Source organism: Monodelphis domestica, chromosome 3 (assembly GCF_027887165.1).
Source record: "Monodelphis domestica isolate mMonDom1 chromosome 3, mMonDom1.pri, whole genome shotgun sequence".
Lineage (NCBI taxonomy): Eukaryota > Metazoa > Chordata > Mammalia > Didelphimorphia > Didelphidae > Monodelphis > Monodelphis domestica.
In genome coordinates, this window is record NC_077229.1 from 153,044,216 (window position 1) to 153,070,855 (window position 26,640).

The window sequence follows — 26,640 nt, forward strand, 5'->3', positions numbered from 1 at the left end:
ATTTCAGCCATTACCTGCAGTAAATTGGATGCAATACAATCCAGCTTCAAGACAAGTGAAGAAAAGTCAGCTGTTACAGTTAGAATTTGAAATTACTCACAGACTGTTTATGAATATTATTTTATTAAAATGTTTTATGTATTTATTTGTGCACATTTCTAGCATTGCTTTCATTTTTAAAATATAATCTTTGGCTTTTTTAATACTTTCAACTTAGAAAACTAAGATTATTAATAGGAAGTAGGATAAACCTCAAAGTAATTAATTACTTAGTATGAGTTCACAATTCTAATAATGAGAAATTAATTATAATAACACAGCACAATATTACTATAGAGATCATCAGGACAAAATGTATGTGACATACAAGCAAATTTGATCAGGTCTTAGTTAACCTTGTTATATAAAGGATGATTGTCCATTCTCAGATCTGATATACTAAGAACTTTAACTATTTATATTCTCTAATCTCTCCCCTCTATGAATTCATACCTTATATATTGTGATTCTTCAATGTTATCAAAATTGTGTTGTTTCAGCTTTGAAAAACTTTATAACTCAGATCAAGGCAATGATATCTCTTAAGTCCAGTAAAAATAAAGGTAGTATAAAACAATGAAGAGATGTAATCTACTTTAAAATTCAGAAAAAGACATTTTTCAGAGATGACCAGTGTGGAAAATTTTTTTTGTACAATATGTATCTTTATGATGAAGATTTTCTCTTTCATGGTTTTCCCCTTTTATCAGTGTAATAGTAGGGTTGGGGGGAGCAAAATGTAAAATATATTTTAAAAATTTATTTAAATTTATTTTTGAATGGGAGAAATGGGCAAGTGAGATAACTTTGAAAGTACAATATCAATTACTTATGTAATTAAAATGGAAGGTAAGTTATTTATAATTTACATGAATAGCTTCATATACATTCATCTTTTCCTACACTAGCATGCATATGCAAATCTTCATTTTACTTGGAGTTCACTAAAAAAAGAATAAAATAAATATTTTTAAGCATGCTGTTTCTAGGAGAGAATTCTGCTTATACAGTGGGTCTACTTCAACTTTTTCCCATCTCTTTTTTTTTTCACTACCAGTTATTTTTCCTCATGTACCACATCAAAGATGATTATGTTAGAATCTAATTGTGGTAGTCATAATATCAATAAAGGAGAAAAGTGTGTTACAGGAAGCTTGTCCAAAATATTATAATCTCTTACGCTTACCTTCTTTTGGCATTTGAAAATGTACATTAATCTCTATGCCACAATTACATGTTAGAGTTCAAATTTGTGGAGATAATATAAAAGTAGAAATTAATAAAATTCATATTTAAGCTACTATTAAATTGTTTTTAAATGGAATAATCAACACCAGTTACATTAATGCTTGACATGATTAAAATATCTAACATATATGTTCTTTACACACATAAAGGAAAAAAGAGTAACCCAATAATGTGTAAATGCACATTGAATCTCTTGGTCAGACATACTATCATCCTGAGCTGTTTTAACACTTTCCTGCCCTATGTCTCTATTATTTTTTTTTCTCCATTCAATAACTTGTCCTTCACTGTAGTGTGTAGTTTTAAAAATAATTAGCACACATGTTGATGTTTATTCCTCCTAATACAATTGAATGCTAACTTAAATAAAAAATTTAATAACATTTTTGACACCTAATTGAAACATGTAATGAAGATATTTGATATTCAATAAGCGTTTTCTACCATTAACCTGCATATCTGAGAGTTGGCTGTACTTATGAATATGCCACATGATTTTTATGGAAAATTAAAAACATCTCCTGTTTTCACATATTCTTTTCCTCTCCTGTAATTAATTATCTTGAATTTACCTATTACTCTAGTCACTGAAATATTATGCATTTTCTGTAGCCATATTACTGAACTGAGTAATTAAAGCAGATGGCAAATAAAAATAATGATGGCATCAAACAAGCATTTTAATTGACCCACAGATTTTTAAGTTAATTTCCCAAAAGGGCACAGAACTATAGAGGATTCTGAACTTGCATTAGGAATTTTTGTTCAGAATGTTTAAGGTGGAATGAAAATAAAAGCACCTCTGTTTTTCTCTTGGTAGGTTCTGTAGCCACTGCTTGTCGTGATCCAGGTGTCCCCATGAATGGAACTCGAAATGGCGATGGGAGAGAACCTGGAGACACAGTCATTTTTCAGTGTGACCCAGGATATGAGCTGCAAGGAGAGGAAAGAATAACCTGCATTCAGGTGGAAAATCGTTATTTCTGGCAGCCCAGCCCACCAGTCTGTATAGGTATGAATTCAACATGTATTTTTTAAACTACTAAAGTTGATCGACACTAGCACAGATGCCATGCATTGTTTTCAAGGTGACTGCAACCTAAATTCATTGAAAATGGGTTACCCTTTGTATTGAAATGATATGCAATGGGACATTTCCAGATTTGGAGTCAGAAAATCCAAGTCCTAGTTCCTGTTAAATCTCTTATTAGTTGTGATCTTGTGCAAATCACCTGCTCTCTCTTGAAGTTTAGTTGCTTCATATGCTAAATAGGAAAAATTCTATCTTACCTAACCATCTGGGTAACTGTGAGCTTTAAAGTAGATGCATCTGGAAATGCCTTGAGGAATATTGTAAGTACTAAACTGATAGAAGGTAATTTTCTTCTAGGATTTTTTTTAGAACCATTATTATGTCAGTGTTTTCAAGACTTTGACTTAGTCTAGGTCAATACACATATTGGGCAAGGATGCTACTTGATATCATTATCATGATATTGGATTGAAAGGTTGATTGGCTACTCCTACTTGAATGATACCATTCAGCTGTAGCAGATCCAGAGATGGTGGCTACAGTTTGGTAATTCTCCCAAAGAAGAAAATAAGGAACTTTTGAAGAAACTAGTATGCATTATAGGAAATGAATTTACCTAAATACATATGTACACACATACATACATGTCAGTAATATATTTTTGTTTAAATGCATATCTTTATGTCTCTATGTAAGATAGATATCTCTGTGTTAGATATACATCATACATATATCCATATCTGCATGCATTTTTGTGTGTGTATATATGTAGGTATAATTGGAAGATGGAAGCAAGAATAAAATGAATACCTAAGTGTGACATAGTACTAATGCGAGGAGTAGCAACTAGCTCAGAAAATTTGTCCTAATATGAGAACAATTCAAGAGTTATCCTAATGCAATTCTTGTTCCCCAAGGAAATAGGTAGGTGGGATCTAAGCCTAGACATGGCACTGGACTGGAACTCTGATTGAATGAAGCTGAGGACAAGATGCTAATAGTAGAGGCAGAGTAAACTGAGAGATGAGGAGGAAAGTGGGGACAGCATAGTTACTCCAGCTTCTACAGTCTTTGTAAAAATTCTTTGGCAGAATTCTAAGACTGACAGAACTCTAACCCTGACTTTCTTATGTGTGGTGAAGGAAGTCTGCTCTTGATGCACCAAGCCTGTCCCTTCACCTAGAGAAACATTTCCATAGTGCTTATCCCCAAAGTCCAAGTATACACATTTCTCTCTAGAGAGGGTGACTTTTGGTGGGAAGGATGTACAAAACGAGGGAAGAGAAATGATGCCTTTGTGCCTTTTGGAAGGCTTTGCTTTCCTAGGGAGATATTAGCTTCTCCAACCTAGAGGATTTATATTTTTCTGGAATTTCTGCTCTCATAGTGTCTCAGTAGTGGCCAGCTTATGGTTTGAGCAGAAAACAAACTAGACAAAGTGATTTAAACCATACTCTGTGGTGGATACTTTAGGAATCTTGAGCATGAAAGAGAAAAGTCAAATTATTTTTTTTTGTTTTTTTTCTCTCATTAATGTCCTAAAATACATTGAAAGAATGAAGTATGGCATAGTACAATGGGTACTAGAAGAGGTTTCAATACATAAGAATTCAAATCAATGCTCTTCCTTCAAATGACATTATATTGTGAATCAAGCCCTTTGAGCAGGGGCAGCTAGGTCACCCAGTATATAAAGAAACAGGGCTGGATACAGGAGGTCTTGGGTTCTAATGTAGTCTTGGATACTTTCTAGCTGTGCCACCCTCGGCAAGTCACTTAACACCAATTAACTAGCCCATCAATTTATTTTGCCTTGGGACTAATACTTAGTATTGATTTTAAGATAGAAGATAAGGATTTACAAAACAAAACAACAAAATCTTTTGGTGTATAAATATCTCATTTGTAAAATGAAGTTACTAGATAAAATTATCTCTAGGATTCCTTCCATTCTAGCAATCTATATCCCTATTGTCAGCTTTAAGGAGGGGAACAACACGTAAATGGAATGTCTATTTTGAGTGGAAATTCTATTCCACATCCTTTTTGTTTTGAGAAATACATTCAATAATACTGAAACTATTTAATGGATGACTAATTGAGATTGTAAAGTATTGAACTGCACTACAAACTAAATATTAGTTCACAGAATGATGCAAAATCCCACAAAATCCAAATTATTTAAAATGAAGGAAATCACTAGTCCTTATATTTTAATAAAGTTTATTAGAATTACTTGGATAGGTTAAAGAAGAGAGAGATTTTAGATGAGTAAAGTAACCTCATCTATTTACTCACATGGGTAGTTCCTTTTAGTACAGCAGCTAATACAAAACCTTTTTAGAAAAGAGGAACCAAGGTAATAAGGAACTTTAAGCTACATTTTGTGACACTCAATTGTAAATATTAGAATCATTTATGGTATAGAAGAAAACATTTGAGTGGGCATGGCTGATGAACTCAAATATTTGAAGATTCTCCATCAAAAAGAAGCAAAAAGTTTTCCATCTGCCCTCAGAAGGCAAAATAAGGACTGATTCTTATAGATTAGTGGAATATTAACTCTAATTTGGGAAGACCTTTTTACCACTGTGAACTAGGAAAAATGAGATGTCCTAACTCAAAGAATAAGTTTTCTAGTCACTAGAAATCTTTAATCAGAAGCTAGAGATGACTACTTTTAAGGGACATTTTCGAGAGTGCTCACGATTCAGGCATTGCTTAGGTAGCCTCTATGGTCACTTCTCTCTATGATGTTCTATAATTATGGTACATTGTTACAGTCCTTTTGTCTCACAAAATGACACAACATATATCCTAATGACAGCCTCAGAGTGATGACTCTAAAATGAAGTTAAAAAAGAATAAATGCTTCTAGAGAAGGTGCAGTATTTGAAAATGTTCAGATAAGTAAATAATTTTGTCCAAAATTCTCACTTTGGAAAAAGCTGAGACTGAAATCCAACTTAAACTGAAGAAGTTAGAGAGCCAGGTTTTATATGAATCATGTTCCCATCCCCACTCCCCGCCAAGGCCCTGGAGAGTTGGGGGATGGGAGGTGTACCAAAGATAGCTTGAGGAAAGTATATATATATATATTAGAACTCTTCTGTGAAAGGAAATAACCTTTAAAAAATGCTGAAAAACTGCTAAAGCTGCAGAAAGCTTGACCTCTGAAACAGATAAGAAAGAACTCAATGATTGGAAATACAATACCAAAGATTAAAACCTGCACCTTTTAAGAACACTATAATAAGTCTATGTCTTAAACCCTGGAGCATAAGGTATTTTGCTTGCATGTAGAACTAGTCAAATTCATAACAAGTACTAAACAGAAGAGGATCATCTTTAAGAGAGTTAATAGAATTCATCCTACCAAAATTGACAATGTGAAGATTACTTTGACGTTGCCAGAGGGAAATGTAGAAACATTCACTGTGAAGGTAGGTAACTTAGACAGTTGTGTGGGTGGATTTCTGGAAAAGATGGTAGAAGCAAATAAAATTGATTTGGCAAAAAATTAAATAAAACAAAAATGAAATAATTGTCAATAGTTGACAGCTAAATGGCTGTTTGCCAGGAAATCACAAATAGAACAGACAATGCATTAGAAAAATTTAAAAAACACCCAACTCAAAATTAATTTATGGATCCAGTGGGTTTAAAGATAATTCTATTTTAAAGAATTAATATTTAGATAAATAAAAGAGATTCATTTTGTAAAACTGTAGAAATAAAAGAAATTATTTATGATATTGCTAAGGTTTTACAGAAAGAATTATTGTATTTAATGATGAATTCCTATTCTTTTGTAAAACATTTAGAATAAAGAAAAAATTAAGGATATATTATTATTAATAATAAGATGTTTCTCCTTTTCTTATTATTTTCAACTAAATATTAGCAAAATTTGAATACAATTTTTGTACATAGTAGTTTTTAAGATTTTGTTGAATTGTATGGAAGAAATAAAATAATAATTAAAAAACAGATTCTAGTTCATTCCATCCTGATGTAAATCATATATAAATTGTTAGGAATATTTTAATAACATATAATTATTTTCTTATTGTCTTGAGAAATAAATAAAAATCACATTTCATGTCATAAAATCTTTAGGACAAGTTAACTGCCTAACTAGTTGGATTCACAGAATCTCTGGGTTAGAAGGGACCTCAAAGGTCAATCAAAAAGACAGTGACTACCACTATCTTTTTATACAGGTGGTTTGACAATCTGAACCTCCCCTCCTATGACTGAAATAACCAAATTACATTGAGGATTTTGCAATTAAATACCTGATCAAGACAATAAGTTTGGAAAGTAGGGAGAAGAAAATGCAGTACATTAACCTGCATTATTCTCTTCTTTAACAGGTAACTTAGTGTATCTGTAGATCTGGCCTCGGTACCATGAAGACCTAGGTTCAAGTAACACTTCTGCATATCATTTAATCTCTTCGCACTCAAGCCAATTTTCTAAGATACTAAATTATAGAAAAGCTGAAGACAAACCTATATTGCTAGTGGGACTTTACTCTTCTAGTATTTCCCTACGGCAGTGAAAATAAAGGCATAGTCCCTTTAATTTCCAATAAGAAGTATTTAGAGTAATTATTGCTACAATAAAATTATGAAACTTATCTGAAAATTATTTATTTTATACAGGTCAAATATAAAATGTATAACGGACACTAACCTGATAAATTAAAAAAATTTATAAGGGATTTTCTCTTTCCTTTTGCTAGCTTTTGACATATTTTCTCAAAATTAAGTTATAGACTTTGACAATCATCATCTTTAATAAAGATCATATAAGAATTTAGTTTATGATTCCCTCCATTAAGTCAAAAAGAATCCTCTGCATCATAATAATAGAAACCTTTCATGTTACAGTTATAATTAGATTAATAACATATTTTATCATGGAGGCAAATATATATGTATATATATAACTTTATATATTGTATTACATGGTTTAATAAAGCATTTAATTTTTATGTACTCTAGGTTTAATTGCATGACATCATTTAGTTTGCTATTGTTAACTCCTTTTTAATCATGTAAAGGAAAAATGGAGAGATTTTAGGTCATAAGCATCATATTTCAGTTATACATATTTACATGCATATGTGTTTATGTGTGTACATATACTTGTACACACATACACTTATGTATTTAGGTGTGTACATGCATGCACACATCTATACACATATATCCATGTAGGAACATACATTTCTACAACATGGCTTTACGTATGTGCATGTATGTATATATCTACACATATGTATTTTGTATGTGCATATATGTGTGTGTTGTGTACCTATGAGTGTGAACATATGCCAATATAGTTCTGGGATATGAATATTAGCCTTATTATATTGTATCATATTATATTATACGTGTGTGGTACGAATTACTGTTAATCTTTTAAGAATATTTAAGATTCAAAGGGGAACAGAGTGTAAACTACCCTTCTTTTACTACCTGTAGCTATTTTAATTTCCCCTCAAAATTAAACCAAAAAAAATGGAAGAAGTTGCCAAATAAAATTTCCAGTATTAAATAGTTTACATTATACAAATTTATAGTGATAGACTGCTTCCTGTTTCATATCAGCACTAACCAAGAATAATAATTAAACTTTTATATGCCATTTTAAGTTTTATAAATCACTTAAAATACAATGTCTTTAAGGGTAATCCAATAGATGCAGTTTTTTGAAACTGAGATGTTAAATTGTTTGCCCACACTAATGTTATATTCCTTGACACATAATTGTGATATTAAGAGAGAATTATTCAGAAATATCTGAATTGCTTCTTTGCTAAATGCATTGCCTAATTCCAAGAACATCTTCACCAGAATGACTAATAAACAAACTGGTAATAATCATGTGGTTTTAATATGTTTTATTTTTCCCAAAGCACCCTGTGGAGGCAACTTAACAGGTTCCTCAGGATTTATTCTTTCACCAAACTTTCCTCATCCATATCCTCATAGTAGAGACTGTGACTGGACTATCACAGTGAATTCAGATTATGTTATATCTTTAGCATTTATCAGGTAAGAGAATCCAAATGTTTATTTTTTTAAAGTTTTTGGCAAAAAGTAAAGGAACTGCTGGTTGTCCTGCATTCTCCAATACATAGATTGCTAGTAATGAATAATATTAATAAGAAAAGTCTTCTAAGGGGTTAGGATGAGTAGAAGAATAAGGAACAACATACAGTTTTCAGGCCATAATAGAAAAAAGTGAAATTTTTCTATATGGATCAGTGAAACTATGATTCTCTAATTATTGTACTCCACTTTCATCATTCTTCCATAATTCAATAATTTCTAATTCAAGTTTTTAAGTTCATTTCCTTAATTAGTTATTGCCAAAGGGACACATATCACAACTCAGAAATATTAGATTTCATTGTGGTCGATCAAAAGCTGAAAGAAAAGTGCTCAGAATGCTCTATGAAATGGTCCTTGTTATAGGACGTGTATTAACTATATTTAATTTTCTTGAAAGAACTTTTGCTAATATATGTGAATTATCAAATGGTCACATTAGATCAAGTTGTGAAAAATGAGCCATAAGGCATATCATAAGTTTTATAGATCACTGATATGCATATAATAAACAATAACCTTATCAGCTATCTCTTTTATGTCTGTGCCAAAGAGATTTAGATATGTGACACAACTAATTGAACTTTGCTTACTTGTAATTCAGATTGCAAAATTAGCTATGGATGTATTATGAAAATATACTTGATTTGCAGCTAGTATTTACCTGCCAATCAAAAGTCAGAAAAAAATTTCAATGTCTTTTTAACTGCTAAGGAAATTAATTATGTGGTACCTGCTTTCTGGGAACTTAAATTTTAAAGAAATAAAAATAAATAGTAGAATTTAGTTCACATATTAGAAAGTTCAAAGTTCATCTAAATTGAATGATTTCTTAAAATATTTATTTGCTATAGAAATTTGAAATATTAAAATTCTCTTAATTCAGAAAGCAATACACTATAAATAGTACTTTTATTTCATTTTTATTAAGTTTAGAAAAATGATGAATGCTTTTTTCTTTCAAGAAAGAAAAAATATTTAATGATTCATGATTCTCTTCTTAAATAATTTTAATGCCAATTTTGCATACCAATCTTTGTTTTGGATCTAATTTTGCCCCTTTAAAATTTTTATAGTGAAAATTCAATTCAGAAATGCTTTCAGTTCTTAAGGTTTCCTTGTAAACTTTATTATTTATGAATAGCCATGTTAAAGGTTATTTTTATGATGTCAATTCATTCCAATAAAAAACCTTAAAAATAAACTCTACAACTCTTTCAGAAATCCTGACATTTGAAAACATGAAAACTCTGCCTGAATATTTCATTTTAATTTGGATATTTGAGGATGTGTGATCATACTTTTAGCAGCTATTTATATTGTGTTACTATTAATTCATTGTTCACTGAGAAGTGTTAGTATAAACAACTCTATTAAGTGCGTTTACCTTTAAAAAGTATTGACATATGATTTGTGCACAGCTTTATGCTCAGAATTGTTCATTCTGTATAATTATTCCATTTTATATGCTTAATTGCATTAAGAACCTATTTAGAAAATTATTTTCTAAATTGCTTTACTAATGGATATTTTTTAATATTTTTAAAAGTTTCAGCATAGAACCAAACTATGACTTCTTGTATATATATGATGGGCCAGATAGCAATAGTCCACTAATTGGAAGCTTTCAAGACAGCAAATTACCAGAGAGAATAGAAAGTGGCTCTAACACTATGCATCTGGCATTTCGAAGTGATGGATCTGTCAGTTACACTGGCTTTCATTTAGAATACAAAGGTAAGTGTGAGCATTTCATGTTTTCACATACAACTTGTTATTTGTATATGCTAAAATATATGTTTGTGGAAGCCAAGGTGGGGGAGTATGGAGCAGGATATACTTGAACTCTTTCAATATTACCTTCCAAACAACTATAATATGGAACCTCAAATCAAATTTTGCAATGACAGAGCCAGCAAAAGGTCAAAGGGTAAAACAACTTAAGACAGTTTAGAAGGTCTGCAGAAAAGGTATGTGAAAATGGATGAGTGAAGGCACAGTAAAAGGCAGGAACATCAGCAGAGGACCCAATATTCAGCCACATAACAGCAGCAGCAACAGCAGCAGTTCTAGAAACTCTTAGCCCAGGGACTAGAAGTGGTTACAAATGGCCAGAAAGAGATTGCAGGCGACTCTTTGCTGGCATGGGCACAATGGGTGCTGATTGGCACCTCTACTGCCAAAAAAGGAGCTCTGGACCACAATTCCAGGATGGAGAGGAGCACTTGTGGCTAGCATCACTCCTTTCCCAGGATAATATCACCTTAGAAGCACTGACAGTCTGCACACCTCCAAAACTAGCTCCAAAAATTGCAGCATGAAAAAGCCTTAAGCTTGGACAAATGCCTGACAATCCCAGGTGAGCAGAGTCTATATTTAACATAAACTTCAAAGTGAAGACAAGGGCTAAGAAAATGAGCAAACAACAACAAAATAACTCGATGATGAAAAGGTACTATGTTAGCAGGAAAAATCTAGAGATAAATTTAGACGAATATAACAATGTGAAAACAGCTTACAAATAAAGCAACAAAGAAAAATGCTAATTGGTCCCAAGGCCATAAAAAATTCAAGGAAATGTTAAAGAAAGATACAAGTGGTAGAGGGAAAGTTAGGAAAAGAAATCAGAGTAATGTAAGAAAATTATAAGAAGATAATTAAAGACTTCATAAAAGAGACACAAAAAAAAAATACTGAAGAAAATAGCACCATATAAACCAGAAATAAACTAATAATAAAAGAGACATGAAAATTCACTGAAGAACGGAACTTTTTAAAAAGAAGAGTGTATTGTAGAAATTTGTATTTGTATTGTATTGTAGAAAATTAATGCCTAAAAATTAGAGTTGGCCAGGTGGAAGCTAATGATTCCAAAAACTACAAGAAACAATAAAGTCAAGAGAATAAAAAAATAGAATAAAATTTATAATAAACTCATTGAAGAAGCAACAGAAAATAGAATAATAGAAATGAAAATAGAATGAAGAGAAATAATATAAGAATTATTAAATGCACTGTCATAATTCACCAATGAGAGGTATCTAGGCTGTCCAAGGGAGAGCTGAATAATGAGCTCACAAATTGTATTTATAGACTAGAGTTATGGAACTTCCTGGTCTTTGATCTTTGAGAGGATCATTGATCTATTAATTTATTGGTTAAGTGCTTGCCTAATAAACAAATTGCTTATCTGAGCTCCCATCCCCCCCAAAAATTTTTTTTTGGACTAACTCAAATTCCATAATAAAAAAAAGAACCAAGATATCATATTTCAAGAAATTATAAAGAAAATTGCCCCCATACCTTAGAACCAGAAGGTAAAATAGAAATTGAAAGAATCCACTCATTACTTCCTCGAAGAGATCCTAAAATGAAAACTCCCAGGAATATTATAGCCAAATTCCAAGACTTCCTGTTTGAGAAGAAAATATTGCAAGCAGACAGAAGAAAATAATTCACATACTGTGGAGCCACTAACAGGATCACACAAGATTTAGCAGCTTCCATTTTAAAAGAGCTTGGGGCTTGGAATATGATATTTCAAAAGACCAAATGAACTAGGATTACAACCAGGAAAAATCTACCCAGCAAAACTGAATATAATCTTTCCATGAAAAAAGCTTACTTATAATGAAGTAGAGGACTTCCAAAAAATTCCTATTGAAAAATAACAGAACTGAATAGAAAATTTAGTATTGAAACAGAGAGAAGAAACATAAAAGAATAATCTTAAGAGAATCAATAAAGTAAAATTGTATACATTTCTATGTAGAAAGAGGGTACATGTTAACTTGTGAACCATTAAAAATCCATCCTTCAGATGCAGAAGAATCCTGCCTAAGTTAAAAAGAATATTTATTAAAAAGGAAAATTATTCTGGAGCAACCAAAGTACTGAGTACAATGGGATTAGGATTTAAGGAGAACAAAAGAAATTTAAATTCACACACCATGAAAGCAGTTGTCTGGGGAGAAGTTATGGATTAAGAATTACCATAAACAGGTGTGCTCAATGTCCAGTGCAGTTGTATAGTAAGATAGCTCAAGGAAAACATGTTATTTTCAGGAATATTTATACAACAGGCAGTTTCAAAAGAAGAAATCAAAGCAACTTAAACTCTAAAACACTGTTGACTAGAGACAAGCAATTAAAACAATTCTGAGATACTACCTCACATCTGTCAGATACTGCAAATGTTAGAGAGGATGAGGGAAAATAAAAGAGGTACAGTAATAAACTGCTAGTGGAATTGTGAACTTGTTAAACGATTCTGGAACACAATCTGGGACTATGCTCAAAGGGTTATAAACCTGTGCATAGAAAAAGGAAAGGACCTGTATGTACAAAGATAGCAGCTCTTTGTGGTGCAAAGAATTAGAAATTAAGGGGATGTTCATCTCTTGGGGAATGACTGAACAAGTTGTGGCATATGAATGTGATGGACTACTATTGGGCTATAAGAAATAATAAGAGGGGAGTGACTTCAGAAGGAAAAAAAAGGCAAGATTTAAATGAACTAATCTAAAATAAAGTGAGAACTGGATCATTGTGAAAAGTACCAAAAAAGCCATAATAATGATCAACTGTTAATGACTTAGCTTCTCCTATCTATCCAATGATCCAAGTCAACTCTGAAGGACCCATTACTTAAAAAAAATGCTATCTCCAGGGAGATAACTGACCAACTCCAAGGGTACAATAAAGTATAATTTTCTTGCTTCTTTTTCTGCTTTTTTGTGATATAGCTAATATGGAAATATGTATTTCATAATTTTGTGTGTATAATTGATATAAAATTGTTTGGCTTCTCAATGGGTGAGGGAGAGATGGAAAGGAGGAAAGAATTTGAAACTGAAAACTTTGTAAGAAAAGAATGTTAATATAACAATTAAAACAAAAATAATATATATGTGTATATATCCATATATCCATATATACACTTTTGTGTAAGTTCTAGCAAAATATTTAAGTTCACTGTAGTTTTGGCAAATGTTTTTTTCTACAAATTATCACTTTAAAATATCTGTGTCTCAGGGAGAACTAAAACAGAGAAAGTAAACTGTAGACCAATATCCCAAATGATGATATCAACATATTATAAGTATTATATATTATGAACAAATAGGTTTTATAACAGAAAAGCTGGATGGTTCAATATTAGGAAAACTGTCAACATAATTGACCATATCTGTAACAAAACCAACAGAAATCATATGATTATCTCAATGGATGCAGAAATTTTTTTTACCAAAATATAGCACCCATTCTTTTTATTTTTTAAACCCTTACCTTCCATCTTGGAATCAATACTGTGTATTGGCTCCAAGGCAGAAGAGTGGTAAGGGCTAGGCAATGGGGGTCAAGTGACTTGCCCAGAGCCACACAGCTGGGAAGTGTCTGAGGCCAGATTTGAACCTATGACCTCCCATCTCTAGCCCTGACTCTCAATCCACTGAGATACCCAGCTGCCCCCAGCACCCATTCTTATTAAAGACACTGCTGAACATTGGAATAAATGGAACATTTCTCAAAATGATAAAGAGCATCTATCTAAAATTATCAGCAAACATTATCTGTAATGAGGATAAACTAGAAGTCTCAATAAGATAAGGAGTGAAATAAGGATGCCCATTATCACCACCACTATTTAACATTGAAATGTAAACTAGAGCAATAAAAGAAGCAGAAGTTGAAGGAATTAAAATAGGCAATGAGGAAATAAAACTTAAATTCTTTGCAGATGATAGGATGATATACTTAGAAAATCCTACAGATTCAACCAAAAAACTATTCAAAACAAATAACTTAAGCAAAGTTGTAAGGAGGAAAATAAACTCACAAAAATCATCAGCATTTCTGTAGACTATAAATAAAGCCCCAAAGCAGGAGATAGAAAGAGGACTCCCACTTAACATAACTAGACAATATAAAATACCTGTGAATCTGTCTTCCAAGACAAATACAGGAATTATTTGATCAAAACTACAAGCCATTTCACACAAATAAAGTCATATTTAAACAACTAGAAAAACATTAATTGCTTATGGATAGTCTGAGTCAATATTTTAAAAATGACAAGTCTCCCTAAATTTACTTATTCAGATCTATACTAATCAAACTAGACCTCCCCCCAAAACGTCAATGTCTCTTGCATTTTGGAGCATGTTAAATGTATTGAGGTGTGAAATTATCTATATTGGTTGAAAAACTAGAAGTAGATAAAAGTAAAACAATTGTCTAGCCTACATTTTTAGAGAAGTTTGATGAATAGAAATGTCACCATAATTAAGGAATTCAATAGCCTTCAACCCCCCAAATTAATAAACAAATTAAAACTTGATTTTTTTAGCATGTAGAATGACATGGCAGCCATGAGTACTACTGAAATAATGTAGAAAGTTATTCAAGAAACATGAGAAATATAATTTCATGAAATAGTGAAAAGAATTGAGATTAAAATAATGTATGAATAATTTTGTGAGTCCCAGCTATGCCAGATAAAAGATAAGAACATTTGAGGAGGAAATTGGAAGAATAAATATATAAGAAAAAGAGCAAATATCTTGACAGTTTTGTCATGTATCATTTTCAATATCTGTTGCTGATGAGTAGAACCATCACATTTTCACTCTACTCTTTTATTATACAATGTATCATTTGAGAAATTTGTAATAGCAATTAGGAATATAAAATTTGGAAGAATGGGCATAATTAATAAAGTGCATATAGAAGTAATCCCTGCTGGTTGAAACAAAATGTTAAAGTATTTGTAAACAGATTTTTAAGATACCTCAAAGAATCAAAGATTATAAAAGATGTGAAGGGAGGAATCAATCCAAAGCACCAGAGAGGTGCAAAGAAGAGATAAAAAAAAGCAGAACCTCAGGATTCCAGTTGGAGAACAGAGGGGGGATGGGTGAGCTCCAACTGTCACTGGGGCACTTCTTCAGCTGAGAGCCAGAGGAAGGAGGAAAAACTTCTCAAGCTGGGAAGAAGCTGGATCTCTTGGGGGATCAACAGCTTTCCCTGTGAACCCCTGGACACTTCTTCCTTGTTCTCAACAACAGCACAGAATCATCTGTGAATACTGTAAAAAGGGTCTTTGAAAGGAAGCTGTCTACAGAGAAATCTATTGTCAACATCTCCAACATTTCTCACTGACCTGTTCCTGAACTCCTGAAGTAAAAGCTAGTTAGCTGAAGGATAGGGATAGGCACTCAGCCATGAACCCCAAGAACTTGGGGGAGGCAGTCTGCCAGAGGGAACAGTGTTAGGGCTTCATAGTCTCCACTTTCCTTGCCAGACACCCCTACCTCTCCTTCCCTGTGTAAACACAAATAAATTGTTTACTATTTTAGAATTAGGTCTGGCTAGTTTCTGATAGTAGGAAAGGTGGCAGAAAATTTGGGGAGAATCACATCTCTCCCCAAAAAGGGATAGTTACCTCAGGATCCAGGTGATCCAAACTGCCTAACCCAAGGAACAACATTTCTCCTTGATAGTGGGGTGACCCCAGGTTTTTGAAGGGAAGTGGCAGTGGATGTCCCTAAGGAGACCAGAGGCAGAAAAATCCATCCTGCCTCTCAATAATATCTGGGACCAAAAGGGAGGCAGTGGGTCATCTTATCAAAGCTAATCTCTCCGGGTCTTGTCTACCATATCCTAGAACTATTCTCTGAGGACACATATTCCCTCTGTCAGGGGGACAGCTACCTCTCTCCCAGAAAAGGGAGGGGAAGAAGAATCTTGTCTCTCTCTCTCCCCATTTCCCTCTCTCCTTCCATCTCCCCTGTTCCCCTCTCAATCCTTCTATTACAAAGAATAGAAAGGCTCATAGATACATTTGCCTAAAAACATATAACCTAGAATTCATTAAAAACTACCAGTCCCTATAATTACTTTTTCATTACTATAAAAACTTCATGAGATATGCCATTGGACACAATGAGGATATCTTTGATGAAAACATAAACATTGAGTAAAATTTTTTTCTTAGATGATTTTTAGAGCAAACTATGTATTTATAGTCTTAAAACTAGCAGAACTAGAAAGTCTAAGAAATCACGCTGTTTGCTATCTATTGGTAGTGTCTTTTGTTGTTTCTTTTTTTTTTTCATTTAACTTAGCAAAACAATATATTTCTCTAAATGATTAACTTAAATAAGATATATTTAATCATGCAACGAAATGAACCTACTCCAGATTAGATCATGCAGATATAACTTTCTTTTATAGTCTGTTGAGTCTGACATTAAGGAAGTTATCAAATAGAGGGACACATATGGCCACCTAACTCTTCTGTCTATGTCATGGAGGATTTTCTATGTTGAGTTTAAATAGAACATTGCAAATCCTTCTCATTGAAACCCATAATCATTCAAAAGAGATCTAGCTATCACTATATGAATACAAAACACATTTTGTGTTTTACAAAAAGTAGCTGAATGGATAGCCCATTGAATTAGTCTAAAAGTATCTGTCTCTTAGATAATTAAAATGTACAATGAACTACAGATGGATAATGACCTAGGCAAAGAAGTAAATAGGAAGAAGAGATCAAGCTGCATTTAGGTAATTGCATAGCACTTTCAATGAGACCAAGCTGCTGGCTACTACAAATGCATATCTTTTTAAAAAATATAATGAATATTATCTTTGTGGTGTTATATGGCTGTAGATTATGGGACACCAAAATATTATAATTAGAATTGCAAATGATCTAAAGGATAAAGAAAAGATGAAAGACGGATATAAGTGGGAGGAGGCCTAATACTGACAATGACTTGCTGTCTTCAATAGTATATGGTCTTGTTATAAAGTAACAGAAAAATGAAAACAGCCTATATTGGGCCTCACAAAATATTAAAAACAGAGCCTTAAGAGGGCCTCTAGTATGTTATTTGATTTCACTGATGATGATTTCTCAAAAAATGTGGTCAATTATTATATAGGATTAGAAAATATGAAGGAATTGTTCTTTGTACTGGTGAATGGAATGCTTAAGACTGAAGAATATATTGATCCATAGAAGTATCAGTTCCTTGAAAAAGCATAACATAAAAACATGAATGACATTTTAAAACATAAAATAACTTCTATGAATGTTAAGGTACATTAAAGAAAGATCTCACATATTAACAAAATGTGGAATCATAGTGATTAAAGAAAATTTCAAAAACTTTTTTGGTTATTTTAACAATTTAACATATAGATTAAAATCTGTTTAGGTATAAATATTTTACACACATATCAACTTTTTAGGTGATATTTACAATCTATTTATGGTGTTATAAATGATAAATTAAGTAGCATTTTACAATTTTCTACTTATATTTCCTTAAGTATTATTTTTATATTTATGGTAGATTACTATTTAATAGAGATTGAATGTCTTACTTTTGGTACAAAAAAATGTTTAGTGATGTTTAAAGGAAACATTTTGTTGAGGCATCCTAAACTACCAATTGCTCTATTAAAAAAGAGTTCTTGGGCTAGAGTTTTTATAACTTTCTAAAGATAGGAGAACCTAATTTATATTTAAGTTAGATAGATAAATATATGGTATGACATTTACGCACATTTTAAAGAATACATTCAATCCCATGTCTATCTACTGAAGTATATATATTTTTTAAAATTGTCCAATTTTGGAAGTCTGGTGTGTGTATATGTTAGACCCCAAATAGTTGTCCAAAAGCTAGTATTTAAAAATATCTCTCATAGAGAAAAATATTGCTTTACCATGAATTATTCCACCCTACAAGTTTGGCTATTATGAGAAATCAATTTTCAATGTCTAGCAACCATAAGTTTACAAGGGCTGTTTTCCAGCCTTCCATATTGAGAAAGGAAGTCCAGGGCAACATGAGTTTCTTAAGACAAAGAGGAACACCCATAACCCTAGTGCTAGAGGAAGAGCAAGGGACTAAATAAATGACAGGAAGATACAAACAATGAATATTGCTTCAAAGAGAAGGTAGTTATCCGTCTAAGAATCTTAAGTAATTCTCCCTTCTAGATATTCTGATCCCTCAGGGTTGTAGTATTGCATTCAATGTATATATAAGCTCTTGGATTAAAATTGGACCCACTAGAAAGTCATAAGGTTTGCCCCTTTTACAAAACCAAGTTCTTCTTTCCTTCTGAGGGATGTACAAACTAAAGGAAGTATCAATCAAGTCTTATCCCAGTTAAAACAAAGAGAAAAGAAAAAAGACCTTTATGAATTAAATTGCTTACTTGTAGCATTTCCCAAGACTCCTCAGATAGATTAGGGAATAAAGAACATGAAAGAGAAAAGGAGTAGTTTGGAATCTGTCCTCTGCTATGATCAAATGAATCAAGAATTCCCATGTATGATAAAATTTCCTTCTAACAACAGAAAAAAAAATCTAACAAGCAGTGCACCTCTCACAAAGCTCTTACTCTTCATTAATGGTTAAGGTGCAGGCTCCCTGAAGGTTGTGAAAATTCTAATCATTGCTAGAGCTTTTGATGCTGATAAGAAAGTAAACTTATCAGGATGATTAACATTAAACCTTTTCTTTTCTCCATAAAAAAGTGAAGTTCCATCACCCACCTCTTCTGCCACTAAGGTTGAGTTTGTCTCATAATCCCAAGTTAGTGTTAAAATAGGATGAAAATTTCATGTCTATTCTTTAAGGAAGAAAGATAGCAATATATTAGATATTTAGTAAATGAACTGAATTTTCAAGATAATAATTTAAGTATAAGGTTTTAGGTTAGTGGAAGTGAGAGGGAAAAAGAGTAGAGGAAGGGGAAAAAGGTCACTAGATTCTGCAGTAGCAGCATCCCTTTTCAGTCCTGCTCCCAAGTGAATTGGCTGGGCAACCAAGAGTTGTCGTGGCAGCATATAAGTGGAAAGAGAGCAAAAAACCAGGAATTCTCAGGCTTAGAATGTCTTTTTTATTTTAAGTTCTAGAAATATACTGTAGCAGAGGGAAGAGAGTAGAATATGCTTAACCAGCAAACCTAGAAATACAGTGTACAGGAGTAATCTCCTCTTTGCCTTCCATTTACTGGTCTGACCACTCTTTTTGAGTGTCCTTTCATCTAGCTGGAGCTCCAGTTTAGTTCTCAGCCTGATTACTCTTGTCATTTCCTACTTTCTGAGACTTCCTCTTTCCCTCTTAACTCACCAGGAGGTAAAAGAAAATGAGCATATCTTTTCTTTCTTCTATATTTCTTAATAGACTATCTTTTGGTGCTTCTCTTCAACTTGACTTTTCCTTCCTCCCAGAATAAAATCTTTTCCAGTGTACTGTGAACTTTAAAAACTACTCCACCATGGTAAACTACTTAGATCGTACTTTAGGGGAAGATAAAGTTGTAATCTCCTGATTGAACAATGAAGGTACTTAGTTCTCACCTTATAGTGAAACCAGAACTTTAAGCTAAGTCTATTTTTAGTTCTAATACAAAAAGGTGTTAAGTAACTATAAAGGTTAAATTAATCACAAAAAGGTCAACTCACAAAAGGTGAACTTAACAAAGAAGTGTTAATTAACTCTAAAGATATAGTCAAATCAAAGAAGGTGAGAACTAAAAGTATGGGCAGTCCTGGAGAAAAAGCCTTTAATGTGATTGATTGATAGATGTGAAAATTTAGAGGAGGAGACACCAGGATGAAAGGTCTTTATATTTGAGATTTTTCATCCCTCAAGGACATTCTCTCTCTCTCTTTCCCTGATTGGCTGTGGAGAGTTAGCTGAGAGCTGCCTGCTGAGCCTTTCCACATCTTAGTTTGGCTACAAGCTATTTGATTTGGTGGTGAGTTTCTGGCTGAATTTTCCTCCTTTACTTTCCAACTTTTTCCTCTCAGAAGCCTCTAATCTTCTTCAGAGACCTAGAGGCAGGGAGTTCAAAACTCTCCCTGGAGTAGGCCACGTAGGAGAAATCCTATATCCTCTTTCCTCCTTTTCCTTATATTTCTTCCCTCAATATTAATTAAATTACCATAAATTTCCAGACTGACTTGGGAATTTTATTTGGCAACCATTTAAATCTAGATTTAAAGTCACAACCCTAAAATTATCTGACAGTACCAGAAACTGTTTAGTCATTTCATTTTATAAATTTGTGATAAGTAACCAATTTGATTAAGGCACATTAATTAGATAAATGACTTATTGAATCACGTAAAATTAATTATTCAAAAATTATAATAACATCAAGTTTGTAATAGCCTGTGACCCCCTAAGGACTATGAACTGGATCTAATCTCTGAGGCTTGACCCCAAAATGTCATTTTTCACTCCCTTTGGTTATATGCCTTCCTTTGACTTAATCTAGGAAACTCTCCAAAGTAAAATTTAGGTAAAACTAATGTCTAGGGTTTCTCAAATGTGGGTGACAGGGTTACCAAGTCCCACACTGGTGCTTATGTTTCAAATGGGACAAATTTTATTTTATTACACAGAAAATGCATTAAATGCTATGGTATTTCAGTAGTCCATAAGGGAATATGGAAGTATTAATAAGCCATATAACATAGCAGATCTTTCCAAGAGAAATGAAGTCAGTGCTATAGATTATTTTTTAGTTCATTACCTTTATTTTATAGATTGTAAACCAAGAATCAGAGACTTTAAGTAACACGCCCAAGTCACAGATACATTTAGACAGCAAAGCTAAACCTAAAACTGAAGTTTCCTAAGTACTTGACTCCAGTCCTGGCATTCTAGCCACTTAGTGCTTAAGGCAAGTACACTTAACTGTACATAGATGTAGCCACTGATTAAATAATTATTTAATTCCATTCCAATGAAATTACAAGCACAAATTTCATAGGGGAGACAGAGAGATGGACATGGAGAGGCAGAAGCAGGGGCAGGAATTGAAGGTAGCAGGAACAGGATTTAAAGGAAAATCTCACTGACAGTTGTTCTCTGGAGTCTTGAGCAGTTTTGTTGGAAATCACTCTCAGCATCAAGAGGATTCACAGGGATAGCCTGGAATACAAAGAAAGCCACAGGATAGAGAATATCTAGCTCTCTAGGTCCACCACAGAAGAACTAGACTCAAACGGTACTCCCTGCTCTCTTAGAAGAAGAAACTGCCCTACCAGTCTCCAGAGTTCTGGAACTTTGCTCTTCTGCCTTGCAGGATCTAGTTCTCCTGCTTTGTAGCTTTCCTCTTGCTTCTGCTAATTCCCTATAACAGGGCAGAGAGAGACAGACAGAAAGAGAGAGAGAGGAAAAGATACAGAAACAGAGAGAGAGACAGACAGACAGAGAGACAGACAGGCAGGCAGACAGACAGAGAGACACAGAGAGACACAGAGAGAGAGAGAGAGAGAGAGACAGAGGGAGAGTGGAAAAGGGAGAGGGAGAATTTTTTATTATAAAGACAATAGAGCACCTGTGAAATATTGGGGGTAGGGAGCAGTGGTCAGTGTGCAAGTCTCCAAATATGTCTAAATAAGCTTCCTCCATTCAGATTAAGAAAGTTACAAAGCTTAAGTTTCAAGGTAGCAGAACCTAACTACTATTTTTTGGTATGATCTCTTAGTCATGGGACAGAAAAATGTTACAAAGATGGTCTGAATAATTGAAAGCAAGTGTAAAATACAAATCTAGCTAGAATCATTAGCAGACAACTTGGGAAGAAATTTTTAAAAATTAATTTAATTTAATTTTAAAAACTGGAGTCTGGATCAAAGACCAGTAACTGAACATACTTCTTTTATCAGTCAGTCTCAATCAATGAGAATAAAAGTGATCTGAAAGGATTTAGAAACTTACAAGACAAATTTCATTCCTAAAATAAACCAGTGAAAACCAAACTTCCTGAGGAACCCTGTAACTATCTCTTCACACAAAGGAAAATACATCACAGGCTCAGATAAATATAAAAACACTAATAGGTTATTTTAAATCCTGGAGAGGAGGAATGCTTTTTAAGACAAATATTAAGAGACTAAGCTTGTCAAAGAGATTCATGTATTTTCATGTATAATCCATGTATTTCTATTTCCTTTAAGGGATGAAGTTCAGTTTTGAGAAAGTCAGCTATCAATGTTAGTTTACCTATTAATCACAAAAATAATCTTGTATTTTTGTCTTCATGTAAAAGTCAATAGTTGGTGAAATTACAATCTTAAAAAATAAAATTAAAATGATTCACAATGTTAAAAATATTCAAGTCTCTGTACTATGATTATATTTCATATTGTATCAATTTGTTTGAAAATCATGTTATAAAAATTATTTTATTATCATGATATATAACTATTTGTTTAGAAATAACTTATAAAAAATTCTGGATTTGAGGTATAGGGAGAAAAAGGGAACAAGTATAGTTCTTGAAGGTTCTTAAAGTCAAATGATGTATTTTTTGTTTACTGAGTACCAAATGTTCCTAATTAGGATTTTGTAGCTTCAGAGAATAAAGGATTAGATTGAGAGTCAAATTCTAGATCCTCTTCCTAGTGTAATCTCTTCTTGGCAAGAAGATTTACAAGAAGTGTAGTTTTTCCTAGCTGAAGAAAGAACTAAAGTAACATGTAGGAGAAAAGTGGAAGGGGGTCTGGATAAGCATCAGCATCAGTAGTCAGTCAGTTAGAAATTAAAGGCAATACTAACAACCCTCAACTCTGAATAATCATGATTAGTTGGAACCTGATAGAACTCACTGACTCACTTACAGAGTGAAGTCTCTAGAAAAAATCTTGCATTTTCTCCTCCTTCCATGCCTCAGCTCTGCCTGATGACTGGCACACCTTAAATTTGAGAGTTTCCTGATCTCTTTAGACTTTATTTATATTTTCTCCATGAATTTTCTCTAGTGTGATATGTGTCTTCATTCACAACATGATAAATATAGAAATATATAATCTGATAACTCATGTACAACATATATCCAAGAATCCCTTTGATAAGCTTAGTCTCTTATATCTCTGATATCTCAAGTAGGAGGGAGAGGTGAAAGAAAGGAAAAAAAAAACCATGGATGGCAAAAATGTTAGAAAATGATTTTTTAAAATTGCATTGACAGGGGGCAGCTGGGTAGCTCAGTGGATTGAGAGCTAGGCCTAGAGACAGGAGGTCCTAGGTTCAAATTTGGCCTCAGACACTTCCCAGTTGTGTGACCCTGGGCAAGTCACTTGATCCCATTGCCTAGCCCTTACACTCTTCTGCCTTGGAGCCAATACACAGTATTGATTTCAAGATGGAAGGTAAGGGTTTTAAAAAAATAAATAAAATAAAATAAAATAAAATAAAATTGCATTGACATGTAAAAAATAAAAATAAACAAATAAAAATAAACTTATTTATTTGTTATATATATATATATATATATATATATATATATATATACTTTGTATAATATTCTATCTTCAGGTAAAAATAACCTTTTTCCATATGTTAAATTAATCATTGCTATAAAGAAGTAGACCACACAGTGGAGAAGGGAAGAAGTGGACCCATAATAGACCAATAGCCTGAGACTTAACTAAAATGCCTACTCATCCTATTCCTCTTCCTTTTCTTCCTTCTTCTTCCTTTCTCGGTCTCTGTCTCTGTCTCACAAACATACCCCTCCACACACAGAAAATCTATGTTGTGTTGATGTTAATCGAACTGTAAGGCATTGTAGAACCTCCTAAACAAGACCTAAAGCTACTCAAAAATTTCAGATTAAAATTACCCAAAAGGAAAACCAAGTGGATGAAAATATTGTTCATTTTAAAAACAATTGTATGCAATTCATTGTGTATAGTTTTATATCATTTGATCTATCTATATCTTTTCATATCTATATATTTATATATCTTTCTATATCTCTATTTTTATATTGGGGTGTTCAGGGAAGACAAATACCTCTGGTATAAGGGCTTACTAGCTCTTTTCGGGGCTGCTTATCCTACTTTGGTGTCCACCTAGCACCCAACTCTCACCTGTGGCTCCAAGATGATATAGTATGTACAGTGACCACACAAAGGTGAACAATCTTAGTAGATAGGATAAACCAGACTGAAGGGAAGCAGAAGACCTCAAACTTGTCTGTGAGTTAGGAGTGTTGTCTACCTGAGGCATGCAATGACTTTCCCTAGCAGAAGGGGTAGAAGAATTTGTTCCAGTGGCCTTGAAGTGGCAGAAGCAGGCAATATAGATCAATTAGAGCTTGGCTAGGCATTGAAGAAACCAAGGTCATCTAATGCATCCCAAACTAGCACCAGTCATCTTGACTTTTGTCTTGCCACTAGACTTTGATAAATCTGGAAGAGAAAGTGAGGATAGAGACTTCAACTCCACCTCACTTAAATCCAATTTATGTGTGAGTCAAAAGATATTATAATTTATTTTGTGTTATTCTTATAGCAGTTTGCCTATATCTCTCCTTTGCTTATATCACATTTTCTCCTTTTATATCTATTTTATGTATTAAGAATTGTTCCACTTATATATATATATTATTTTACAGCAAAACTTCGAGAATCCTGCTTTGACCCAGGAAATATAATGAATGGCACCAGACTAGGAATGGATTATAAACTAGGCTCAACAGTCACATATTACTGTGATGCTGGTTATGTTCTTCAAGGATATTCAACACTTACCTGCATCATGGGAGATGATGGAAGGCCTGGGTGGAACAGGGCATTACCAAGCTGTCATGGTAAGGAGTGCATTTTTTTTTTTAAAAACATATTGTTCTCAATTTTCTATTGACTTCAGAAAAAATGAATAATGAGCCTAATAAAAATGATCAATGTTAACTGACACAGTTTTTCATACTTAATCAGAATGTGTTATAAATAAAGAATCATGAATAGTGAAGAAGTACCCAGTAATTCTCAACTTAAATTAATAAGGAAGGCAGAAACAAGTATATCTTTAGATATTTCTGAGCTAAGAACAGCAAGGGCAGATAAACTAAATCTGAAATTTTAACATGACATGTAAGTATCTTGATGGGATAAAACTCATGTCTGCAATTTGGCCATGGAAATAAAGCTAACAGAAAGGAGGGCAAAAATTTTACATTTAGTCAAAAGAAGATAATTTGGAAGTTAACTAACCCTAAAAATAATAGCAAGATGTAGAGCAATTGTTGAGGATAAAGGAAAAAAAAGAATGATAAGGTAGTTGTATACTGAAAAACAAAACACAACAAAAATCAAACTGTTCATCCAAATAAAGAATAAAGATGATGTTTCCCCAAAATAGGTTCCAACACTGAAATATTCATTAAGTCAAGAAAACAAAACCTGGCAATTTTTTTACACAGGAAGAGTACATTTATAAAGTAAAGATTTACATGGAATCACAATGAGAGGTTGAAACTAAATTGACTATTCAGTAGGTAAATTTTTAAAAAAGCAGGAATTGCAATCATTTTATGACAAAAGAAAAAAAAAAGCTAAGTTAAACTTTTAGTATGAATAAAGGAATTTTTTGTTGTTGTTCATTCATTTCAATTATGTCTAATTCCTCATAACTGTTTTGATGTTTTCATGCCAAAGATAATTGAGTGAAAGGGCAACTAGGTGGCTCAGTAAATAGAAAAAGGTAAGAATTTTTAAAAAAGAAGATACTAGAGTAGTTTGCAATTTCTTTCTCTAGAACATTTTACAGAAGAGAAAACTAAGGCCAACAGGATTAAATTACTTGCCCAAAGTGAAATATCTATTAAGTATATGAAGCCAGATTGAACTCGGATCTTCCTGACCCCAGACCCAGCACTCCATCCACTGCACCATCTATAGCTATCCTGATAAGGGAATTATATATTGCTTAGAATGCATCAAACAGATGCATAGAAAAGTAAATATTTTCAATAATAAACATTCAAGGAATAAATATCATAGAATGTAAACTTTTTTCTTTTTGTCATTTTTTCATCAATTGTGGGTAAACAAGAATTTTTAACTTTTTTTGCATTTTAAGTCTCTTCTTTCTCCAACCCTCTGTGAGAAGGCAAGCAATTTGATATGGTTTACATTTGTGAAGTTATGCAAATTACTTCCATATTACTCATGTTGAAAAGAAAATGCAGATTAGGGCAGGTAGGTTGCTCACTGCATTGAGAGCCAGGCCTAGAGATAGGAGGTCCTGGATTGAAATCTGGTCTCAGATACTTCCTAGCTGTGAGACCATGGGCAAGTCACTTAACCTCCATTGCTTTGCCCTTACTGCTCTTCTGCCTTGGAATCAAGACACAGAATTGACTATA

General features: G+C 32.9%; 1 protein-coding gene and 1 long non-coding RNA gene across 8 annotated transcripts in view; one reads left to right on the top strand and one right to left on the bottom strand.

The window, feature by feature from the left end:
• Positions 1-26,640, top strand: part of CSMD3 (CUB and Sushi multiple domains 3) — a 1,668,414-nt gene that overhangs the window by 1,255,294 nt on the left and 386,480 nt on the right. For all 7 annotated transcript variants that reach the window (XM_016431868.2, XM_056823169.1, XM_056823168.1 and 4 more), the window contains 4 exons: positions 2,108-2,299; positions 8,247-8,385; positions 9,992-10,179; positions 24,889-25,083. In XM_016431868.2, coding sequence (XP_016287354.2) covers positions 2,108-2,299; positions 8,247-8,385; positions 9,992-10,179; positions 24,889-25,083 — 714 coding nt within the window. The remainder of the gene's footprint in view (positions 1-2,107; positions 2,300-8,246; positions 8,386-9,991; positions 10,180-24,888; positions 25,084-26,640) is intronic.
• LOC103101112 (uncharacterized) lies at positions 1,947-21,535 on the bottom strand. The gene is made up of 3 exons (XR_001629134.2): positions 21,342-21,535; positions 5,697-5,796; positions 1,947-2,220 (listed from the first exon to the last, which is right to left on the bottom strand). It is a non-coding gene; the product is annotated as an uncharacterized LOC103101112 (long non-coding RNA).